Below are 22,046 nucleotides of genomic sequence, written 5' to 3'. Positions count from 1 at the left end.
GGCCATCTGCATAAAGATCCATTTCATCCTTGAGAATATGTTATTGGCACAAAGAAAGCAGCCATGCACATAAGGAATATTCACTTTTCCATTTCAAAAATACCAGAAGGATACAACACATCTTTAAGCAAAAGTTCATTTGAATGCATAGGCTGACCAATTACTTGAACCCCAAATAATAAGATATTAATTTTCATAGTCCATCTTATTGGGTGGATCTGCTTAGGAGGTAAACTATTATGCTTGTATGTACTTCGTGAAGAGTGATTTAAGTCTACATAGAGATACAAGGTGGGTTAGGTAATACCTTTTATTGGACCAACTTCTGTTGGTGAGAGACACAAACTTTCAAGCCATATAGAGCTCTTCTTCTGTGTGTTTCAAAAGCTTCTCTCTTTCACCAACAGTTGGTCCAATAAAAGATAATACCTCATCCACCTTGTCTCTCTAATACCCTGGGACCAACATGGCTACAATGACACTTAAGTCTACATAGGTATTAAAGGCCTTATCCTTTACTATGCTAAGCACACTCAGATCCTACTGGTGTCAGTGGGAGATGTGGACACTCCACTCCACTTCACCAGGCCCTAAGAGAAAAACCAGGGGTCAAATGAGAAAACACTAAATTTATAGACTAGGCTAACTAGTGATTATAGAAGCACTTGCTTTCAACCATCATTGCCTATTTCTTTGAACCATGCAACTTGACTTCAGGTTCTTCCCCGCACCATAGAATTGCTTAAGAAAAACAGAAGTGTTTTCTCTTTTCAAAACCATCTTTTCTTTCACTCATTAAAAATTTATTAGACTTCAATTTGCATTGCTATAAACATTTGCCTGAAACCTTTCAATAAGTATTCTGTCACATCAGTAGTATTATCTGACCTTTTCATTCAAATGTACTCCAAGCAACTTTAATCCCATTCATCTCCAAGACCAGGGGTTCTTAAACTTTTTCTTCCTGAGGCCCCCCGCAACATGCCATAAAAACTCCACGGCCCACCTGTGTCACAATCACAGGTTTTCTTCACATAAAAGTCAGGGCCGGCGTTAGGGGGTAGCAAGCAGGGCATCGCCTGGGGCCTGATGCCACAGGAGCCACCGCAAAGCTACATTGCTCAGACTTCAGCCTCGGGTGGCAGGGCTCAGGGTCTGGGCTTCAAACCCATGCGGCAGGGCTTTAGCTTTCTGCCCTGGGCCCTGCTGGGTGGCCCCCATGAAACCTGCTCGCAGCCCCCTAGGGGGCCTTGGACCCCAGCTTGAGAACCACAGTCCAAGACCACATACAGTTGTAAGGTTTTTGTATCAAATGTTTGGGAAAGTCAGGAGAATCTCTCTACAGAGTATTTGCAGATTGCAATGTTTCTTTATATAAGTGCAGCAACTACATTTGAAAAGTTTCAGGCTAATAATAAAAGCAGTTGATTAGTAGAGTATTCTCATTCTAGTCACCCTTAAAAAAATAAACCCTTATTGTCTAAACAAATATTTTCTATTTACATTTTAACATATTTTGTGTTCCATCACAGATATTGATCAAGTTCTGTAAAATGAAATTGTGCTGGAATCAGTTATTGGTCAAAGCCATCATGAAGAACAGACAGCTTCAATAAAAGTGTTTGCTACTGTTATTTATATTCCCATCATCGGTCTCCACAACATTCTACTAATGCTTTTGTGGACAACAGTATGGTGGACAGCTCTGAAGTTAAGTGTCAACTACAGAGCATAGGATGGCAGTCTACAGAGATCTTTAGAAATGTAAAGAAATTTAGAATTGGAAATTCTAATTTCCGATAAAAAAGATAAAACACAGCCACATTTGCTAGCATATGTGTAAGTTCTAGAGTCACAGTAAACACTTAAAAATGGTAACTACAAAATAATGTTGCTGAATAAAATATTTTTAAAAAGCATCCAAGTGACTTGTGAACCTAACTCTCATTGAAAAAATCAGGCTCCTAAGTTTCTTAAAGAGTAAAATTTTCAGTAGTATTAATGTACAAGCTGATACAGGTTTTAGTAAATCACCAATACAAGGTTTTTGTGGAAAAACAGGTCTCATCAAATGGATTAATGAGGAGAATGTTCTTTTACAGTGTCAAAACTGTACCCAACTAAGTGATCTCTAACAAGACAGGTTTTCTCAGAATTATCACCTGTAATGATGGGTATCAAGCAGACTGCAAATTATCACTCTTGTGGTAATGCAAGAGGAAATGCAATTATCTAATGAGCTATTATGTTTTCTAGTGAGGAAAAACCTCAGAGCAGACTTATACAAGTCAAACACACAAGGCACTGTGAAATAAATAGATTTGGTGCTGCTGTATTTTTTTTCAAGTTAATGAAGTAAATCCCACCTTTCTACATTAAAACCTGTCTTCTATTCCTCTCTTTACACAGAAAGTAGCTTAGAGGTTTGGGATTCCCCTTAGCCTCAAAGAGAAGAAACATACTATACTTCAACAATTTAACCTCACAGGCAATTTCTTCTCTTACTTACTGCAGACTATTAACTGTGTCAGGTGTAAAATACTGTCAACAAAACAGACAAAACCAGAGCACTGAACAATCTGATGCATAATTAGAAATTTACCTTTAAAACAAAGATTTTTTTCCACTAAGGTTTGTATGAACATATATACATAGAGCAATGTAATTTTTATTGGTCAGTCCAATTGCAAACACTGCCCTCCCTTACTATACCCCCAACGAAGAGGCATTTCTTATTTCCGGGTTTCTCCCATGTTGGGTAAGTAAACTGGATCAAAGAAAATAATAGCAACTTCTTTTTTTAAAGTTACTGGGGATCTTTTTTTTTTTTTTTTTTAGTCTTAAGACCCTCAAATTTACACTAAAGAGCAAATCTTGCTCTTGCTGAAGTCAGAGGGAACTGTGGGAGCTCAGTAACTGAAAGTCAGGCTCTAGGTCATAAGTTAGGCACCTGAAAATGGAGGCTTTCAAAATAAGTAGATACTTGAAAATTCTGGACTAAAAGGTATGTCTACACAGAAAAGAAAAACCTGCGGCTCGCCCAGGCCAGCAGACTCGGGCTGACGGGGCTTGGGTTGCAGAGGTGCTTCAGTGCTTTATAGACTTCTAGGCTTGGGCTGGAGTCCGAGCTCTGGGACCCTCCCACAATGCAGGACCCTAGAGCCCAGGCTCCAACCCATGCCTGGAAGTCTACAAAGCAGTGAAACAGCCCCGCAGCCCAAGTCTCACAAGCCCAAGTCACCAAGTATGGGCCAGCTGCAGGTGTCTAGCTGCTGTGTTGACATACTCTAGGTAATAGGAAAACCAGGAACAGAACCCAGAACTCAGCTTTTATGCTTTAAGCATTAAACCAAATTCCCGTTACCCAAATATTAGTTTGCTCTACTGATCATTATAAATAATATAATAAAGAACTGATCAATATAGTCTTAGATTTTATTATAAAGAATATAAGACTTTTCATTTTGAAATTTAGACATTTTATAACCCAAATTCACATGTATATTTGTAAGTTGTACAGAAAATTACACATTTAATAATAAACATTTTCATCCATAGTGAAGATTAATAGACTACACAACCACCATCCTAAAGGGGCAAAAAAAAATATTTAAAAGCAATATTCAGTTCTTTGCAATGAAATGTTGATGGTTAGGAGGTAACTGGAGCCACTTTTTATAGAAACAATATATATTCCTATTCCCTAACCAGATCACTTCAAATACACTGGATAATTTACTCCACAGAGAATACTCAATGCTATGAAATTGATGTTGTTTATGGTAAGAGACAATTGCATTATTGCTAAATCAGATTTCAGTTCCCCTGTATAAGTGTCTGTACAGTTTGTCCATTTCCTTTCCTATATTAAAAAAATCCATAAAAGATGCATATATCTTAACTAGTGTAAATTTTTTCCTATTTCCATTCACTAAAATAATTAGCTTAAAGATCCTGCCTGACATGGCTGGAGTTAAATTTAGGATACATATTGGCGGTGTCAGTATTTTGTATTGTCACTATTGAAGAAATGCACCATAATTTAGATGCATTTTTTATATAACTTCACTTTACCCTCTTACTTGTGTGTCAAAAAATCTCTAGGCTTATTCTGTGTATGTACTGCTTTAAAATATGAAACAAGCCTATGATCTGAGCTAAGCCTATTTATGACTGGGGGCCATGCGCTTTTAATGTGCTTAGTCTCTTATTACAGGAAAATGGGAAAGGAGCTACTGTAGCAGCATACCATAGCTAAGAGTCAACAGCTGCTAGCAGATCAGAGCCACATAAGTAAAGTGTTTGAGCTCTTGACAAGCCACTCAATCCCTCTCACAGTTATCTGGAAAACTAATTTGAGAAGAAAGCATATTTTACCTTCATAACCTGCTTCAAACTCCATTATATTTGGGCAGTTATTAATTAAAATTAAGGGGCTTCCCAAAGTGTAGGAATTTAAGAGGCAAGTCTGATAACTCAATAGGAAAAACAGGCAAACTCAACAGTATCACAATCACTACAAACCCTTGTGACAGAGACCATTCTCATCTACAATCCTCACACAAAAGTAGTGAAATTGAAGAACAAAAGGTTCAGCCATACATGTTTTATTTCTTTATTTTACAAGGGAGTGAACGAGGAGGAATATTTTGTTCCCCAAAAGATGCTAGATCAGGGGTGAGCAAACAACAGCCCATGGGCCAGATCCGGCCTCTCAGGGCTTTGGATCCAGCCCACAGGATTGCCACTCCCATGGTGCCGCTCCCAGAAGTGGCCAGCACCACGTCCCTGTGGCCCCTGGGGGATAGTCATGGTGGTTGGGGGGACATAGGGCTCTGCATGATGCCCTCTGCCCCAGGGACATAGTGCCAGCCGCTTCCAGGAGCAGCGGCGCAGGGCCCCAGCAGGCAGGGAGCCTGCCTTATCAGTGCGGTGCCGCTGCCACCCCGGAGCCACTCCAGGTAAGCGGCACCAGGCTGGAGCCCACACCCCGAACCCCTCCTGCACCCCGCACCTCAACCCCTTCACTGAGCCCCAACCCCCAGACCGGAACCCCCTCCTGCATCTCCTCCTGCACCCCAACCCCCTCCTGCACCTCCTCCTGCACCCCAGCCCCCTGCCCTGAGCCCCAACCCCCCCTTATCCCCCTCCTGCACTCCGCATCTCTCCTTGCACCCCAATCCCTTGCCCTGAGCCTCTTCTGGCACCTCACATACACACCACACTCCCTCCCTCCCACACCCCAACCTCTTGCCTCAGCCCTGCGTGCAATTTCCCCACCCAGATGTGGCTCTCAGGCCAAAAAGTTTGCTTACCCTGTGCTAGATAGAGAATCTGAGTTTTGTCCAGGGCTTATCTATCTATTCGCAGAACAGATACCCCATAAGCAGGAGCAGTGTAAGTTTCTTCAGCTACCCCAACTATGTGCCTCAACTATGTTCTAGAAGGATCACCTCTAGGACTGAAAAATGCTGTTTAGTCTCTAAGCACAGCTAGCGCTTGACCTCTCTGCAGCGTCTATCAACAAGGGTGTCACACAGTAACAAACTTAATAACTATTTATTTTGTGATGGAGATAGGATTGGCATTTCAACCATAACACCTAAATTCCCCAATTGTCTCTCTTTAATTCAGACAAGTTAAAATGCATTTTTCCATGTCAACTTCATCTCTCTTTCCCTTCTAAAATACTGCTTACAATATTTTTAAACGTTTTAAAAGGAAGCGGCATAGACATTGTCCTAATTACAATTCTAAGGCAACATTTTAGCATCGTAATCCTAAAAGAGTCTTAGAGACAATTCCATTTTATCAGATATACTTCTAATTTATATATTATACTATTAACGACTTTAAAAACCCACAAAGGCACATCCTTGCCAGGTTTAAAAGGGATGTATTTAATCACATTGGCAAGTGTTTTACTTTATTATATTACTACTTAATGGCCTCTCAGTTTGTAGGAGGAAGTACAATCTAAATGTATATGAAAATGTTACAATGTACTATAAAATTAAGCACCACAAAGTCAAAGATGTACTAACACACATATATTTATTTTAAGTGACAATAGCAAGAGTTGGATTGGAAAGGGCAAAGTGTAAAATGGCTTATGTTAGTTACGCTGACGTATAAGCGGTCTCCCTTCCAGATGGCCACGAAGTTGTCAGCATGCACAAAAGCACTCGGGAAACTTGCCTTCATCAGCACAAGCAGTGGCACATTAGAGATGGTTTACAGGAAATAATATAAATGGTATGTTCTCAATCTCTTGTACCAAGTATGGCTTGTTTGATAAAACAGATTGATAGTCTTGTCAAATCACAGTAGGCAAACAGTGACAATTTTTATTTAATATGTACATACCAAATGTACCATTTCATTTTATTACCTGAAATGGCCAAGCCCTAGAGTGGAAAAGGGGGACATTTTCTGACAGCAGATTTAAAGTGTTTTAAATTAGACTTAAGACCTTTCTCAGTTTAACCATCTATGAAGTACCAATTTTAAAATGTGTTTAAAATGAATAGAGGTGAAAGGGGCATGGTTCATTCTGCAATTTGACATAAAAGCGAAATCCACACAACTATGAGATCATTTTTACTTTGAAACAAAAGGCCATCATTGTTAACGATGAGGGATGGATACAGTGAGGTGCAGAGCACCATCAACTCCCATAGACTCCAGTGAGATACAAGATTGAATAGCAAATCATAGCATCAGGCCCTAAAATTAACAGGGTTGAAAAATACCTATATTTGGCTCATGATTCTATAGTCCTTTCCAAAAAGACTGAGCATGTGCATACCTAGCCATTTCTTTGTAGAATAAAACAAATTAATAATAGAAGACATTTGATTAAGAAATTTCTTATGTACGTATATTTTTTACCTTAAGTTGCAAATTTTGTTATTTAAATATTTGGTAGGAAGAAAAATGTGTATTATGCAAATGTTGAGAAGACGGAAAGCCAGTTTAATTATGGAATAAGGCATTTGTTAAAGAAAAAAATCACAAAAATTTGCTAATATGCACACAATTATTCTGCTTCATTAAAGAAGTATAGTAGATGAATTTCTACGGGCAATGGAAGTAATTCATTCAGTTATATAGAAAATAAAATGTAGTGGTTTCCACACAGTTTAAGTCTCGATGCCATAGCATATTGCTGTGCGAAAGCAGGGTTGCTGCAGCAGAACAACTTCTAATATATCCTTCTCTAACCACTGTGACAGGGTCAGGCCAGATGGCGACAAGAGAGGGGTCGAAGGTAGATACATTAGCTCCAAGTTAAGCAGGTCCCTTTTCCCTGGGTAATATAACAGGGACTATTCCAGAACACTCAGGAACTTTCTAGAACTAATTAAGGCAGGCAGGCTAATCAGGACACCTGGTATAAAAAGGCTCTCACTCCAGTTAGTGGTGTGTGCATAAGGAGCTGGGAGTGAGAGGACACGCTGCTGGAGGACTGAGGAGTACAAGCATTAACAGACATCAGGAGGAAGGCCCTGTGGTGAGGACAAAGAAGGTGTTGGGAGGAGGCCATGGGGAAGTAGCCCAGGGAATTGTAGCTGTCCTGTAGCTGTTCCAGAAGGCACTCTACACAGCTGCAGTCCATGGGCTGGAATCTGGGGTAGAGGGCGGGCCCGGGGTTCCCCCGAAAACCTTCCAACTCCTGATCCAACACAGGAAGATCTCTGAGGCTAGCAAAATCCGCCAACAAGTGCAGGACCCACCAAGGTAGAGGAGGACCTTTATCACACCACATTAGGAAAAAGGCCCCTGATATTCCTCAGTAGTGGAGTGAGTGCATTGTTATAACAATCACCAATTATGATTTTGGACACTGCCCAGTACATTTTGTGCATATGCTGCCAGCTCATGAATGCTTGTTTGTATTTTCAAATCTTAGAGAATGTAATGGGACAAATTCTGTCCTAATTACAAGCATGCAATACCACTAATGGCTACGGACATTTATTTTATTGCCCTTTCCTTCCTACCTTCAAAAACCAGGAAATGTGGAGAGAAGATGACATTGGCATTGAGGGTGGGATTCTACCCTTTTCTTCCTCACCTCTCCCCCTTTTCAAAATACAAATGGGGCCACATTACAGTTAAAGGTGAGGTAGGAAACAGTGTTACTCCTCTTGGTCAGTTTCTCCCACTGCTCATTGTTGAATGCCTCCATCCTTCAATCTGCTTTTTGCATCCTTTCCTCTCCAGCTCTTACCTTATTAATCTTTCTCTGTCTCTGCAATATTTATCCACTCTCCCCTTATGCACTGTCAGCTGCTTGTCTTCCCTCCACACCAGGTGCCCTTCCCCAGTCTATTCTTTACCGGTGCAAGGGAGATAGGAAGAAGAGTTTATGGTGGCCTAGGATATGACTACAACTGCAAGCAAATGGCTGCAGTACAGCTGATCTTTCTGTAGTCATGTCACTCACAGCACTGCCTGGCGTAAGAGTGAGACAGTAACTCCATGTGGATTGGACTCTAATGCAATGGAGGAGTAGCCCAAGGACTTATGAAGGATTGCATACCCATGGTTCCACTATGTAAGAGAACTAGTGGGGATGGTGGCGGGATATCTGTTCAGCCAGTCTGATGTTAATTGCACCAGCTCCAGTGGTCAACATTTGCAAGTGTTTACAAAAACCATGACAAAACATGTTTCTTGTAAAAATCAACAGGGACTTGGATAAGCCCTGAGAACAAAGACAGTTCCACTTTTCAGGGACACTGTATGTTCTCTTCCTTTCCCCAGCATAGCATCAGTAGCCTTGCATGCATGCGAGTAAAGGCAACGTTCTGTCCTATGTAAATAAAGGGATTTGTTTGTTTTAGTGCATGTCCTGAGCAGAAGGTCTGAGATACTTTGATTTAAAAAGTGGTGATGAAACAATGTAGGAATTTATATTGGTTGATGGGCAGAGAGTTTAAAGAGAAAAATGAGGGACAGGCAGGCATTAGAGGCAGACAACATGGCATAGACCAATATAATATTTAACAAAAGGTGTGAATTAAAATCAATTTAATTATTTCAGTGCAAGTTTGAGCCCATGAAGGGGAGAATAAAGGCTTGTCTACACTCAGAATTCCACTCATTTTAGCTTAAGGTGCAATTTTAACTGATGTAGCTAAACCAGTGCATAAAAGGCTGTGTGGACACACTCAGTTTAAGCCAGATTTATTTCAGTTTCACTTAAGTCTATTAGGAACAGGTTGAAGCTAAAAAGTAGTAAGGCACTCTTTAATAACAATAATTATACCTAGCTCTTATATAGCACTTTTCATTAAGCTTATAAATTTTCATAAATGGAAATAAGTGTCCACACAGGGGGTTGCACTCATTTAATTAAACCAGTGCGAGTTTGTGAATAGATTGGGGTAGGTCAGCCTTGTTCTCAAGCATTAACTTTTCATCCACAAGACCCTCATATTTCCCATGGATAATGTGATTAAATTGTTTCCTGTTTTTTCCTTATAATTTTAGAAGCAAGAAACCAACTACTGAATTGGTGTTAATTGCCTTTTAATGATGTGAAAGAAAAACAGGATTCTCCCTTAAGTGACTACAATATTTTCCTTGAAGGGTCATCTGCTCCATTTATTCAAAAATGCCATACCTGTTGAAGTTAATGTCTGGATAACTAGAATACTCAGACTTCATCTTTGCATTGCGTCGTGGAAAAGTGCAGAAAAAAGCATTGGCTAGAAAACTAGCGATCTGCTCCTGTGACATTGTGATGGAGTGATTCATCTTTTGTTTCAGTAAAGGTATTGGCTATCAGAAGGGAATGAACAAAAAAAAAAGAGAGAGAAATAATTAGTTTAGCAATTCAAAAAAAAAAACCACAAAAAAAAACCAGGAGCACAAAATTACATTTGCTAAATTAGAGCAAGAGTAATTTAGGGCCATTGGTTGGTCCTTAAATCAGCAGCACCATTAAAGTCAAGGGTTGTTCAACTAAGATGATTGGGAACAAGCTTGTTTGACAAATAGCAGATTTCTAATCAGTAACAATAAGGCCAACAAAGCACAACTTATCAGAGAAAAAACAGGCTCCAGAGGTGGAAACAGACGGAATGTAGTAATAACCGGGCAATCTTAAAATCAAGTAAGATATATTATATTTTAGTTATTCCAGCAGCTGGATTCTAAAATTATTCTTGTGGGTAGTTTATTACTCTGTCTCAGCAACTCGTCAGGCCTGACATACTCTCTGTACCCCACACATTGGTGTCATGATTTGTATCCAAAAGGTGTTATGTAAGATATCTATACAAACTGGTAACATACTTGTCCCAAAAATCATTGCATGGTGTATGTAAGAGGTGTATACAAAGGGTAATAAATATGTTCCAGAATTATGTTCTTAAAATGTATTTGGCAAACAATGCTTAAGCTACAACTGTCCCAAAGGAATACGATTCTGATTGCTTGAATGTCTCCCCGCTGAAAAGTAGGCAAGATGTGACCAAAGACAAAGAAAAGCACATTGACATGCAAGATAAACAAAGAGCTTGGCTACACTCGAAACTCCAAAGTGCTCCCGCGGCAGCGCTTTGAAGTGAGCGTGTGGTCGCGGTGCCAGCGCTGGGGGAGAGCTCTCCCAGCGCTGCACGTACTGCACCTCCCCCTGGGGATTAGCTTACAGTGCTGGGAGCTGCACTCCCAGCGCTGGGGCACTGTTTACACTGGCGCTTTACAGCGCTGTAACTTGCTGCGCTCAGGGGGATGTTTTTTCACACCCCTGAGCGAGAAAGTTGCAGCGCTGTAAAGTGCCAGTGTAGCCAAGGCCAAAGCCATCAGGAGAGCAAGGGGAGAAAGAGAACCATTTAACAATCTCAATGGGGGATAAAGATTGCACCCCAGGAAGCCTGCCTCTCTCTTGAAGCACAGTCAATGAACTTTGTAAAGATATAAGCAGAGAGAAAAGGCCATTTTTGGCATCCTTCACTTGAAGGGACAAAGGAACTGATCACTTTGAGATCTATGAAGGGTCCTGGCCAGAGAGTCTGGTCAGCCATGCTGGAAAAAAAAGCCTTGAGAAACACTTCTTTGAACAAGAGAGAGTAGTTTGTTGAATCAGGTTTTAGTCTTAGTGTATTTTTACTTTTGTTTGTTTGTTTGTAACCTTTCATCTTTATTCCTTATACTTGGCATCATTCAATCCTCTGCCCTTTTTGTTAAATAAATTTGCTCTACCTTTACTATAAAACAATTCAGTGCACTGTTTAAAGGGAAGGGAGTGTTAAACCCGCTTAAGCTAACCGGCTGCAGTATATTGTCTCCTTAAAGGAGCAACAAATTTAACTTCTGTTTGCTCACTAAGGAGACTGGATATTGCAGGGAGATGTCTCTGGGGAAGTTTGTTGGGAAGGCTGACAAGCTGGTGTGTCAGGGAGTTGTCACACTTCTTAACAATAGCTAAACTCTCACCTGCTGAGGCTGAGAGGGTTAACACTAACTCTCAATTCTGGGAACCTCAGCATATTGTCACAATGCTGTTGCACAATTTAAAGAAAATGCATGATTACAGCAATTACCCATTTACAGCTGTAAAATGAGGGGACAAATGTCACATTAACTATAAAATATTTAATTACTCAACCATTTATTTTGACTCCCTCATCCAATTTCTAGTTTTGGATAACTAGAAGACTCGAATATAATTTGAATTAAAGAACAAACACAACAAGCACCATTATTATTATATATTTATTTTATTACTGGCTTATCAATTTGAAAGCTTTCTTTCTTTCTCCCCACCCTATAAAATATGCGCAGTGTATAAATTAGAACTTCTGTCTCTTTATGATATGCCTGAGGAGGAAGATGTTGGATGGAGTGGAGGATTTGGGTGGAACTTAATTCACCATTTTCGCTCCTGTGAGGAATCACTGTTCAAATCTTATTTGATCACAGGTGGAAACCAATTTGGAGAATCTCATTCTACATGGGCATCTGTCCACAGCACAAAAAGCACTCCATTATATAAAAAAGGACCAAACTTAGCAATACATTTACAGGACAAGACTAAAGTGCATTAGCAGAGCTGTGAATAGGCCTGGGATGAGATCAGGAATGACATGCACTGGCAAAAATGAATCAAGAAGGTTGTACAGAGCCTACTTACAAACTGTCCACATTTGTAACTTGTGTGAGTAAACCTTTATCGACACCATTTGTTACCACCATATTCAATCCACCTTAATCTCACAATTCCATGCAACGTCCTCAGGTTGAAGATGCCTCTCTCCAAAGAATTTACAAGTCTACATAATGAATGTTATGAAGACCAGGACACCATAATTAAAGATTTAATACTTTAAGGGAATCATAATTAGCCAGAGTGGAACAACTTTTTTTTATTATTAAAATACCCCTAATGAAGGCCAAAATAAAAAAGTTTAGGGGCCAGAAAATGAAAAGAAATACTGAAAATATGAGCCACCAACTTTCAAAGTTATCCATGAAAAACCAGAAAGTCTTAAGTAAAGACTAATAAAGAACAGTGTCTTATAAAGAATATTTTCCCCCTCCCTATCTATAAGCTCATATCAGGCAAAACTAGCCTTTGGGGTTGTCCACACATAAAACACTACAGTGGCAAAGCTGCACACTGTAACACATCAGTGTAGACATTACCTACTCCGACAGGAAGGGTTCTTCTATCAGTGTAGGTAATCTACCTCCCTGAGACGCAGTAATGAGGTTGCCAGAAGAATTCTTCTGTTGCTGTAGGTCATCTTAACAACGCCACTCAGGAGTGTGGATTTTTCACACCCCAGCCTAGGTAGTTAAATCAACCTAATTTTCTACTGTTCACTGGGTCTTTGAGTCTGCTCACTATTCTGACAAGGCATTTGCTCATTAGTAATGGCTGTGAAACATCTGTGGCCACTGAAGATGGTCCATCCTTCTTATCTGAAGACCAAATATGGCTTTTAAACTCATGGGAGTAATGTTAACAGATGCACTAAGCATATTCTATAAATTCTCCCCTCCACAAAATGTTCTATAGTGAACAGGAGAGCGCCTCATGGATGTCAGCTAAAGAAGAGACTTAAAAGGGGCTATAGCCCAAAGCAGACTCTCCTTGCTGGCAGCTCCATTTGGGAGTTCTGCCAACAAATTAACAGGGATCATACACTACAAAGAATATTCAGTATTTGGTTTTATAATCATCATGCGCTGCATCTATGAGTGCTCTACAAGACCCGGAGCGGGGAGCAGGTTTCTGCCCCTTTATAGAAATGCTACCCTCACCCAGACAGCAGCTACAGATTTAGGGTATGTCTATACTGCAGTCACAGGGTGCGACTGCAATTTCAGTAGACACATACCCAAGCTACAGGGGTGGCTCTAGGAATCCTGCCGCCCCAAGTAGGGCGGCGCGCCGCGGGGCGCGCTCTGGCGATCGCCGGTCCCGCGGCTCCGGTGGACCTCTTGCAGACATGCCTGCGGAGGTTCCGCTGGTCCCGCAGCTCCGGTGGACCTCCCGCAGGCATGACTGCGGAAGGTCTGCCAGAGCCGCCTGCCGCCCTGCCGGCAAAATGCCACCCCAAGCGCATGCTTGGCGCGCTGGGGTCTGGAGCCGGCCCTGCCAAGCTAGCTTTAATATAGCTAGCTTGAGTCCTGGAGCAATGAAGACATGACAGCACATGCTTCAGCATGAGCTGTATGAGCCCAAGAACCTTGGGTAATTACTCACAGGGTTAGCCTGTACTGAAGTGCACACTGTTGTGGCTTCACTACTCCAGGACCCAAACTAACTAGATTAAAGTTAGCATGGGTATGTCTACCTGAACTGCCACCACACCTTGTGGCTGCAATACAAACACATACTTAATGGAAGCATCTCTGAAAGGGTATCTTCTTTCCCCACTCCCTGCAAGCAACACACCTACAGTGAGAGGGAGATAGTTGGAAGTGTGGGGGGTGGTAAGTGCAGGAAGCTGGTTTTCACCCCAGCTGGCAGCTACGCGGGACAGCCATTTTACTGGGAGGGCTGTAGGAATTCCAGAAGGCTTGAGTGGGTAAAAGGAGAGAACCAGGTTAAGCATATTGGAGCCACTGCAGAGACTGAAGGACAGAGAGATTTATATTGGCTTCCCTCTCCCTAAATTCTTTGGCAATATGGAGCTGCAGTAAGTGGGAATTGGGTGTTTTCATTTGTTTGGTGGGGGAAGGGTTGAGGGAGGTTGTCTCCTCTTGATAAGTAAACCTACTGCAAAATGAGCATCCAGTCTGCACAGTGCAATCAGAAGTTTACACAAAGCTCAAAGGTGGACTATAGCATTTATATAAAAACTAAGCTTTTAGTTATTACTGTTCATTATTTTATCATTAAATTCTACACCAGTGAAAAAAAATATGCTGTACATTAGAACCACACCCATTTTTGCTTTGTGTTTCTTCCTTCTCTATTTTTCTCCCTCCTCATGTCTTTCCTCTTTTCTTCAATGCACTTTCCCTCCTTGTGTTAATTTCCAGTTCTCATCTCCCATGAGCTTCGCTCCCAACCTCTTCCCAATTCAGTCCATGAAAATGATCAGAAATTAAGTAATGATCACATTTAAAGCATCATCACTAGATATGAGAGTTAACCAATCAATTAGATGAATGGGGGTGACAGAGTTTACACTTCTCCAAGCTATTGTTTCAAGTTCTGTGCAAAGCGATCCATGTTTTCAATGTCTGCTTTCTAACAATGAGAAGCCAACTTTCCTCTTCCCCAGTAGAAGTTCAGATTCTGCAGGATGTGAAAATGCCCTCTCTCTCTCTCACACACACACACACACACACACCCCTCTACCTCTCTCTGAATCCAGGCCAGGGCTATGTTTTTGACATTTCTGATTTAGAGTAATTATTCAGAATTAACTAGGAAATACTGCTACAGAGCTATAAAAATGTCTGGAAAAGTTTTGTTGAAGAGGAGAAACTGTGTATTGGCAGAATAGAATGTGTTAGAATAAAAAGTATCAGAGATGTATCACTTTAGACAACACAAGAGAAAGCAAACCCTCAGATGTATGCAGCATTTTCACTAATGTATTAGCAGATCAATAATCTCTGCATTAAGTCCTTAGCTATCATTCTTAGTTTCTAAGGAGACCTCCAAAAAGGGGTACAGATTCCCACTCATCTCCAGTAAATTGACCATTTTGTATTTTTACTAATCTATTGGCATGTCTACTATAATATTAGGAAACTAAATTGGCCCTCATCTACCATTTTGGTTTGGTAACTTGACTTCAGGAGACGCAGATTTTGCAAAGCCACATTTTCATACGAGCAAAAGCAATTATATATCTGAAAACCAGGATGAAATTAATGCTTTTTAGATTTTAGAAACTGAAATCAAACTAGCAGACCCTGCTATCCTTTAATCATAGTTGACAGCATGAAAAATTTAACTGTGCATTAAAAGAAGTCTGAAAATTTTCCTTGATTTTTTTCCCCATAACACTCAAGTGATTTTATTTTAAGAACCACTTTTATATCTGATACAATATTACAAAATATATTAAAATTATTTAAGTAATGGGCTAATAGCTATTGTAATAATCATTTAAAAAATAATCAAATGAAAATACATTTGTTCATCCCTTCTTCTAGCTCCTCCCTCCCAATTAAACAATTGCCATCTCTGCTTCTGGTTCTCCACAAATGAAACAAGAACAGCTTCAGTGGAGCTGACTCATTATATTTTAGCACTACCTGTGAAAATAAATTTCCTGTGTGAACAGGTGCAATAAGTAGAATTATTGGACATACAACCCTAAGAGACATGTAGTAAATGAAATCTTCATTAAGAATGTTTTGATATATTTTTATAAAATGTGAAGTTATTAAATTTATAATCACTGAATTTAGATCTCTCTTTTGGCCACAGGTTTTTCTTTCTCCATATATTCATCTATCAATCTATATTAGGGCTTTGTAAGACTGGATTATGATATCACAGAAGAAAAAGTGGAGGAAAAAAGGTTGAAAAATCCTGTTTCACAGAATTCAGTTTATTTAGGTAAACTATACTGCTGTTGTAGATTAAGTCATTTCGCTGTATAAAATAGATTTCACTACTGCATCTTAAGTTCAGCTACATCTAAACTCAAAGAGTGACCTACAGATAGTGTACAACGGTCAATAACTCATCTCTCAAATAGAAACATTTCAAGGAAGTAAAACTCCTTTAAAATATGCATAATTTAATCATCTTGGTGTCCTTTTCATGCTGTACTCACTTTTAAAAGCTTTGTAGTTGTCAGAAAAGTTCTTCCAGCCAAATGACTGGTAAAAAGATCAGAAAATATTTCAATTTTCTAAAATTGTGTCCTCTGTAAACATCCTCTTTAGCATAACTAAGCAGGACAATGCTTTTCTATTCCAATACAACCCCCTTACTTTTGAAAAACCTGTTTAAAAAGTTGAGACAGTCATGCTTACAAATAAGAGGCTCTATCCTGCAAATGCTTACTCATCTAAATAATCTTTACTCACATGAACAGTCCTATTGAGTTTGAGGTGACTATTCCCTGCAGTAAGCATTATACCAACTAAGAAGTGCCTGCAGGATTTGGCCATATTACAATAAAGTAAAACATTCATGATCATTATTGAGAACAGTATATTCACAGATACTGTGGAGGTGTAAATATAATCATGTATTTTTATAAGTAAAAGAGGAAAGCCTTATCAGAAGCATTATTCACATATGATTAAAATAGCTTTCAAAGTGGTTTCAAAGCCAAAAGGGTATAAATCCACTAAATATATTTTGAACAGGGGGAATTAATTCAAAGTTTAAAAATTTCATGGCCATGTCATTAGAAAGAAGAACAAGACATTCCAGTATATACAGAATTTTGATTGATGGCTTAAATTAAGGTTCAGAAATGGGACAGTGGGTTTTTAATATTCTTTTGTACCATTATGGATGTGTGTTGTCCTTCCTGCTCCCTAGGCCTCATCTAAATGTGACAGAACCACCACAGCTTTCAATAGAAACATAACATGGCTATGGCATTTTGACCCCAGTCATTAGTTATAATTTATATGAAATTAATCTGCCCTGTGGGTGTACCTATCTGCGCTTACTTACCTGAGTGCAGATACTAGGGAGACACAGTGCTAGCTTCACCATATCAGGCAAGATGGACTGGAACAAATGCTGAGACTCTGCATCTTCGAGCACCTACAAAAAGAAAGATTTCTTTGGCACCAAAAATATAATTGATATTAACAAGATAAAGACTACACAGGTCCACTTTTCACATTGGAAAATAGCTAACATTAGGCAAGTTAATCTTAAAAACTATTTTGTTTAATAATCTCTGCATTCCAACAGCATGTGTCATCCAAAGTTTTCAATTAACTTTACAAACTAATTATCTTTCTCAATAATCTGTAAGGTACAGAGTAGGTAACCATTATCCACCCACTTATATGTATGATGAAAGGAGAGGTTAAATGACTGTCCAAGACAAATTAAGAAGTCAATGACAAGGTGAACATAGAATCCAATTAGCCACTAATTGCTCTCTAATGTAATAAAAGACAAGAAAATGGTTATCCAAAAACACTTTATGGAGTTAAATAATAAAGTTACTAAGAAATAAGAGCCAAAGGATAGAGAGACCTAAGATGTATAGGCAAAGGAGAAGAGATGTTTCTAGCTGTAATTTAAAATGAAATGAAGAATTGCTGAGAGAGAGAGAGAGAGAAACAGGAAGGATGTTCCAAGACCTCTCCACTGTCCTGGGTTTAGCTGGACGGTCCTGCTTTGATCCCAAAACCCTCTGTCCTGGTTGAAGTGAACATTTCCTCCATTCAGGGCTGCCCAGGGGATGAAGTTTGCCCTGGACCCCCCTTTGAGAGGGGCCCCAAACCCAGTGGTGGTAGTGTGACCTGGCACACAGGGTCTCACAGCACTACTCACATTTGGCCTGTCTGCTTCTCCATCTCTGCTTCTCCACTAAATGTGATTGGTGTTGCAACCCCATATGCTAGGTTGCAACATCAATCAAATCTTGCCAGTCTGTCCTTCCATCCCTACGTGGATGGACCAAACCTGAATGGTGCTGCATCCCGCTTTAGCCACTTGAAATGTTGGAAGGTATATGTTCCAGGAGGCAAAAGCTTCAGCAGAGAAAAACTAACATTGGCTAGACTGTGTGGAAGCTTAAAAGGGGGAGGAGGGGAAGAGGGAAATCCCAGGAACTTTTCACTCAAGATAAACAATTCCCCAGTTGGTATAAACTGGTAAAGCTCAACTGAAGTTAATAGAGCTACACTAATTTACAGCAGCTGAGGATGTGGCCTACAATCTTTGAGGGGAAGAGGCAGGTCTGAATATATCTGATAGTTATTCTCTGCCTTTTTTGATCAGCCACTCCATCCATGTACATTTTATTCTAGTTTAACACAAGGCGCTGAAGGAATCTGAAGAGCAAGATGGTTGGGTCCCTCCAATGGGCAATTAAGAGCATTACCTTCACCGACAATGATCCCCAAAAACTGGAGATCTAGTATTGTATAGTTTTGAAGCCAAGCAGTCAATTTATAACATGAGAATTGCTTTCTAAATATTTTATATATTGTACACACCAAAAATATGTATAATAGATAGTGGACTTAATATGAAAAACACTGATGAGTGTTATTTACTTTAGACATGCATAAGAGTTCAGAGATTAAACAATCAAAAGTTACAAAGAAAATATTTCTTTTTAGTCATATATTCAGTGCTTTTCCTGCTTCAAGTGTCCATTATATGATTTCACTACACAATCAGTCTCTTTGAAACTTTGCCAATAGATTTCTTACAAAGGAGATCCTTTAGCTTCCACTGGTCCACCATATACTGCTTCAGTTCTTCACCTTTGTGGCTTGTTTTCCCCTTAATTTGGAGAAAACTGAAAGCAGAAGTTTTATTTCTACAGCAACTGTTATTTTAGAGTCTCCCTCACTCCTTCATGTACAGGAGATACAAAGGAATGAATATAAGTGCTTGGGAAATTAAAGGAACTTACAGAACAAACTGAATATGTGAAAGAAAGGAGGATAATATAACCTTAATACATACATAGTGTGGTTCTAGTTTATTATTTATAACTAGGTGAAAGTCCGTGCTGTCATTCAGGTGTAAATTTGTAAAGTGTAAAAAAGCCAAAAACGGCTCAAAAACTTAAAAATTGGACATAAAAGTCCATGAATTCCAGTAATGATTGAGCCTGATAATATACTAGACAAAAAGAACGCTCAACCATCCTTGAAGCTTTTTCCTTTGCTTTGCACTGACTCAGACATTCTAGGCTTCAGAGTGAGACACAAACAGAATGAAAATCCTGGAATCTTATAATAAGATGGTCATGGGGAAAGAAAGAAAGAAAAGAGAGAGAGAGAGAGAGAGACTATTATGTAGAGTTTTAAATTTCCATTTAACACCCTGAATTAAAGCTCTTGTTTTGCAAAGAAAGTAGCAAGTCGGAGAAATCTGAAGGAAATCTGGCTGCAGTGGAGCAACTGAGTCCAAGCTATACATCATAATCTATTAACAATACAGTATATTTTCAGAAATGGGACACTTAGTAATAAAAATTGAATAAGGCACTTATTTCACTGCAGTGGCTGGCTGTTGGCTGCATGTACATTTGCATTTTTGTACAGTAAAACACCTGGATATCAAAGATAACATCTAAAATATAGTACCCTTCAATTTTAGCAGTAAGTTTTAAAGATATATGCTTGTTCTCCCACAGCACAAACACCCCCAAGTAATGAGATAAACAAAAAAGTGTTGCAAGCCTGGAATTTCAGACATCAACCCATAAAATAAAATGAATACATATATAAATTAAATCTATTCAAAAGAAGACATTTAACCTTAAGTGTCTACCAAGCTGTCAAATTCTGTTATTCTCCCTCCTTTGGGTAACACTTCCTGTCTTTTAAAACTGACACATGAATAGTGGCCGCCATGCTTTGCTGACTGCCACAAACTATACAGTATCACTTATCTGGTGACACACTATGGTACTGAACTTTGTCATAGCTGTCAACACTTCAACCTTTTGTTTATGCTCCTTTGCAAAAAATGTAATGATAGTTTGACACATTTCCTTTCTGAAACCAGAACCAAGGTCAGCAACTTCACAAGTCTGATGGCAAATGCATAATTAAAATGAATATAAGTGCACATTTTAAACTCTGAAATTCTGCTTTCCTTTCTCCCTTTCTTTTCCTTCCTTATGCCCCCACAAGAGTATCTTCCTCAGTCTCTCTTACCTACCTATAAGTTTGATTAGGAATCCTCCCTGTACAAATCATGGGGTGAAGAACCGACATTTATGCACAGGAGTACTTTCACTGGGACTACTCAAGTGCATGAAGTTAAGCATGGAATAAGTGTTACCAGTATCAGGACCTAAAGGCCTAATCCTGCAGCACCTACACAGGTGAATAAGTCCACTGATTATTTTAACGGAACTCATTTAGCGGAGTAAGGACTATAAGGCTGGGTGCTAAATCCACAAGCATACCAAGGATCTCCCACTTTTTTCTCTAGGGGTCATCAATGCTTTCAGCCCTCTCCTTTTTACAAGGCAGAGTTCCCTAAATAGTTTTCATTATGGATGCACCGTGCTTTTTACCTAGAAAAAAGGGGGGGTGGTGATGAAGGGGGTATTTCCCCTTTTTCCCCAGCCCACACTAGATCTTCTCAATAACACTTCTTAACTAAACCATCAAGTTTTCAAGAGGAAATAAAACATGCTAATGGGACTGTTGCAGGATGCAGACCAACAGCAAACCCCCTTGAAGGGTGAGAGTGCAAATAGAGTGCACTGCAACTACCATGACTCAGTTTCTCTCCTAGTTTTACCAATAATTCTCTTGGCCATCAGCACAATTCCACTGCTGAGGTGACTTAACCCTCTGACCAAGTCACAAGAACCCCTTCTGGGCTCTCAAAGTCCAAACACACCCAAAAGTCTTCCACCCTGGTCCCTAGGCACAGCCATTCCTTCCCGAGGGTCTGTCTTCTCATCACCTCAATTCCAGCCCTTCCTTCCCAGGGTCAGCAACAAGACATCCTGGGCTCTATTCAGTCCGGTCTTCCCACTTATATAAAGGGGACATTGAAGGGTGAGAGTGCAAATAGAGTGGCAGTACAAGTGGAACTGACACCCACCCTCTATGGTTTCCTGGCCTGGGGAACACTAAATAATTGGACTGATTGTCCCCCACAACCACTACCTGTCTTGCTTCTCTTTCCCAGGGTTTCTTCTATACTACCAGCCTTCCTGACTGCCCTCCTAATTCTTTATAGAGCACAGACTCCCAAGATTCCTCTCCACTTGGATCTCTTCTCCTCTCACTGAGATGCTGCCTTTATATCTCCCAGTGCACCCAGCTCCTAGTCATCTGATTGTCACATGACTTTATTCGTTTCTTCCACCTGGGGACATGGGGTAGGGCAGGCTCAGGTGTAGATGTACTCTAACCTCCTTACAGATCCACTCACTCTGACAGTGGCAATGAGAAAAAGTGATACAATACGTTAATTATAATAATATTGTGATCAGATTCAAATGATGAAAATCTATTCTTCATGAGTGCAGATGCCCAAATTTTGGAACATTAAGCCATGCTCATTTGTGGATACATTTATATTATTTCTCTTTTTCTAACTTAAGGTACAGAAGCATAAAAATTGTTGCCAACATTTTTCTTGATAGAGGGAAATAAAGAACATTAGCAATAAAAATCTATAGTTGACCAGTTAGATCCTTACTTTTTTAATATGTACATACCCTTTGCAGCATCTTTTGGGCAACTGAATTTGAAACTAAGTTATATAAAGAACTGAAAGAAATCTACAGTATATTTTAACCTATCACCAAAAATTTTGAAGGAATATTTAAAGTTTAAGATTTTTTTAGGAGGGTTTTATTTCTCAGGAAAGCTCTAGGGATTATTATTTACAAAACATCGGCTGCTATTTGCCAAATATAATTTGGTAATTTCAT

The 22,046-nt window shown here is 39.6% G+C and overlaps 1 protein-coding gene across 5 annotated transcripts in view; it reads right to left on the bottom strand.

The window, feature by feature from the left end:
- Positions 1–22,046, bottom strand: part of PARG (poly(ADP-ribose) glycohydrolase) — a 122,227-nt gene that overhangs the window by 48,974 nt on the left and 51,207 nt on the right. For all 5 annotated transcript variants that reach the window (XM_039481688.1, XM_039481687.1, XM_039481686.1 and 2 more), the window contains exons 8-9: positions 17,120–17,212; positions 9,632–9,789 (exon numbers count right to left, since the gene is read on the bottom strand). In XM_039481688.1, the coding sequence (XP_039337622.1) occupies positions 9,632–9,789; positions 17,120–17,212 (251 nt within the window). The remainder of the gene's footprint in view (positions 1–9,631; positions 9,790–17,119; positions 17,213–22,046) is intronic.

The sequence above is a fragment of the Mauremys reevesii genome, linkage group 7, assembly GCF_016161935.1.
Source record: "Mauremys reevesii isolate NIE-2019 linkage group 7, ASM1616193v1, whole genome shotgun sequence".
Lineage (NCBI taxonomy): Eukaryota > Metazoa > Chordata > Testudines > Geoemydidae > Mauremys > Mauremys reevesii.
The sequence above is the reverse complement of the archived record's forward strand: the minus strand, read 5'-3'. Positions and strand labels throughout refer to the sequence as shown.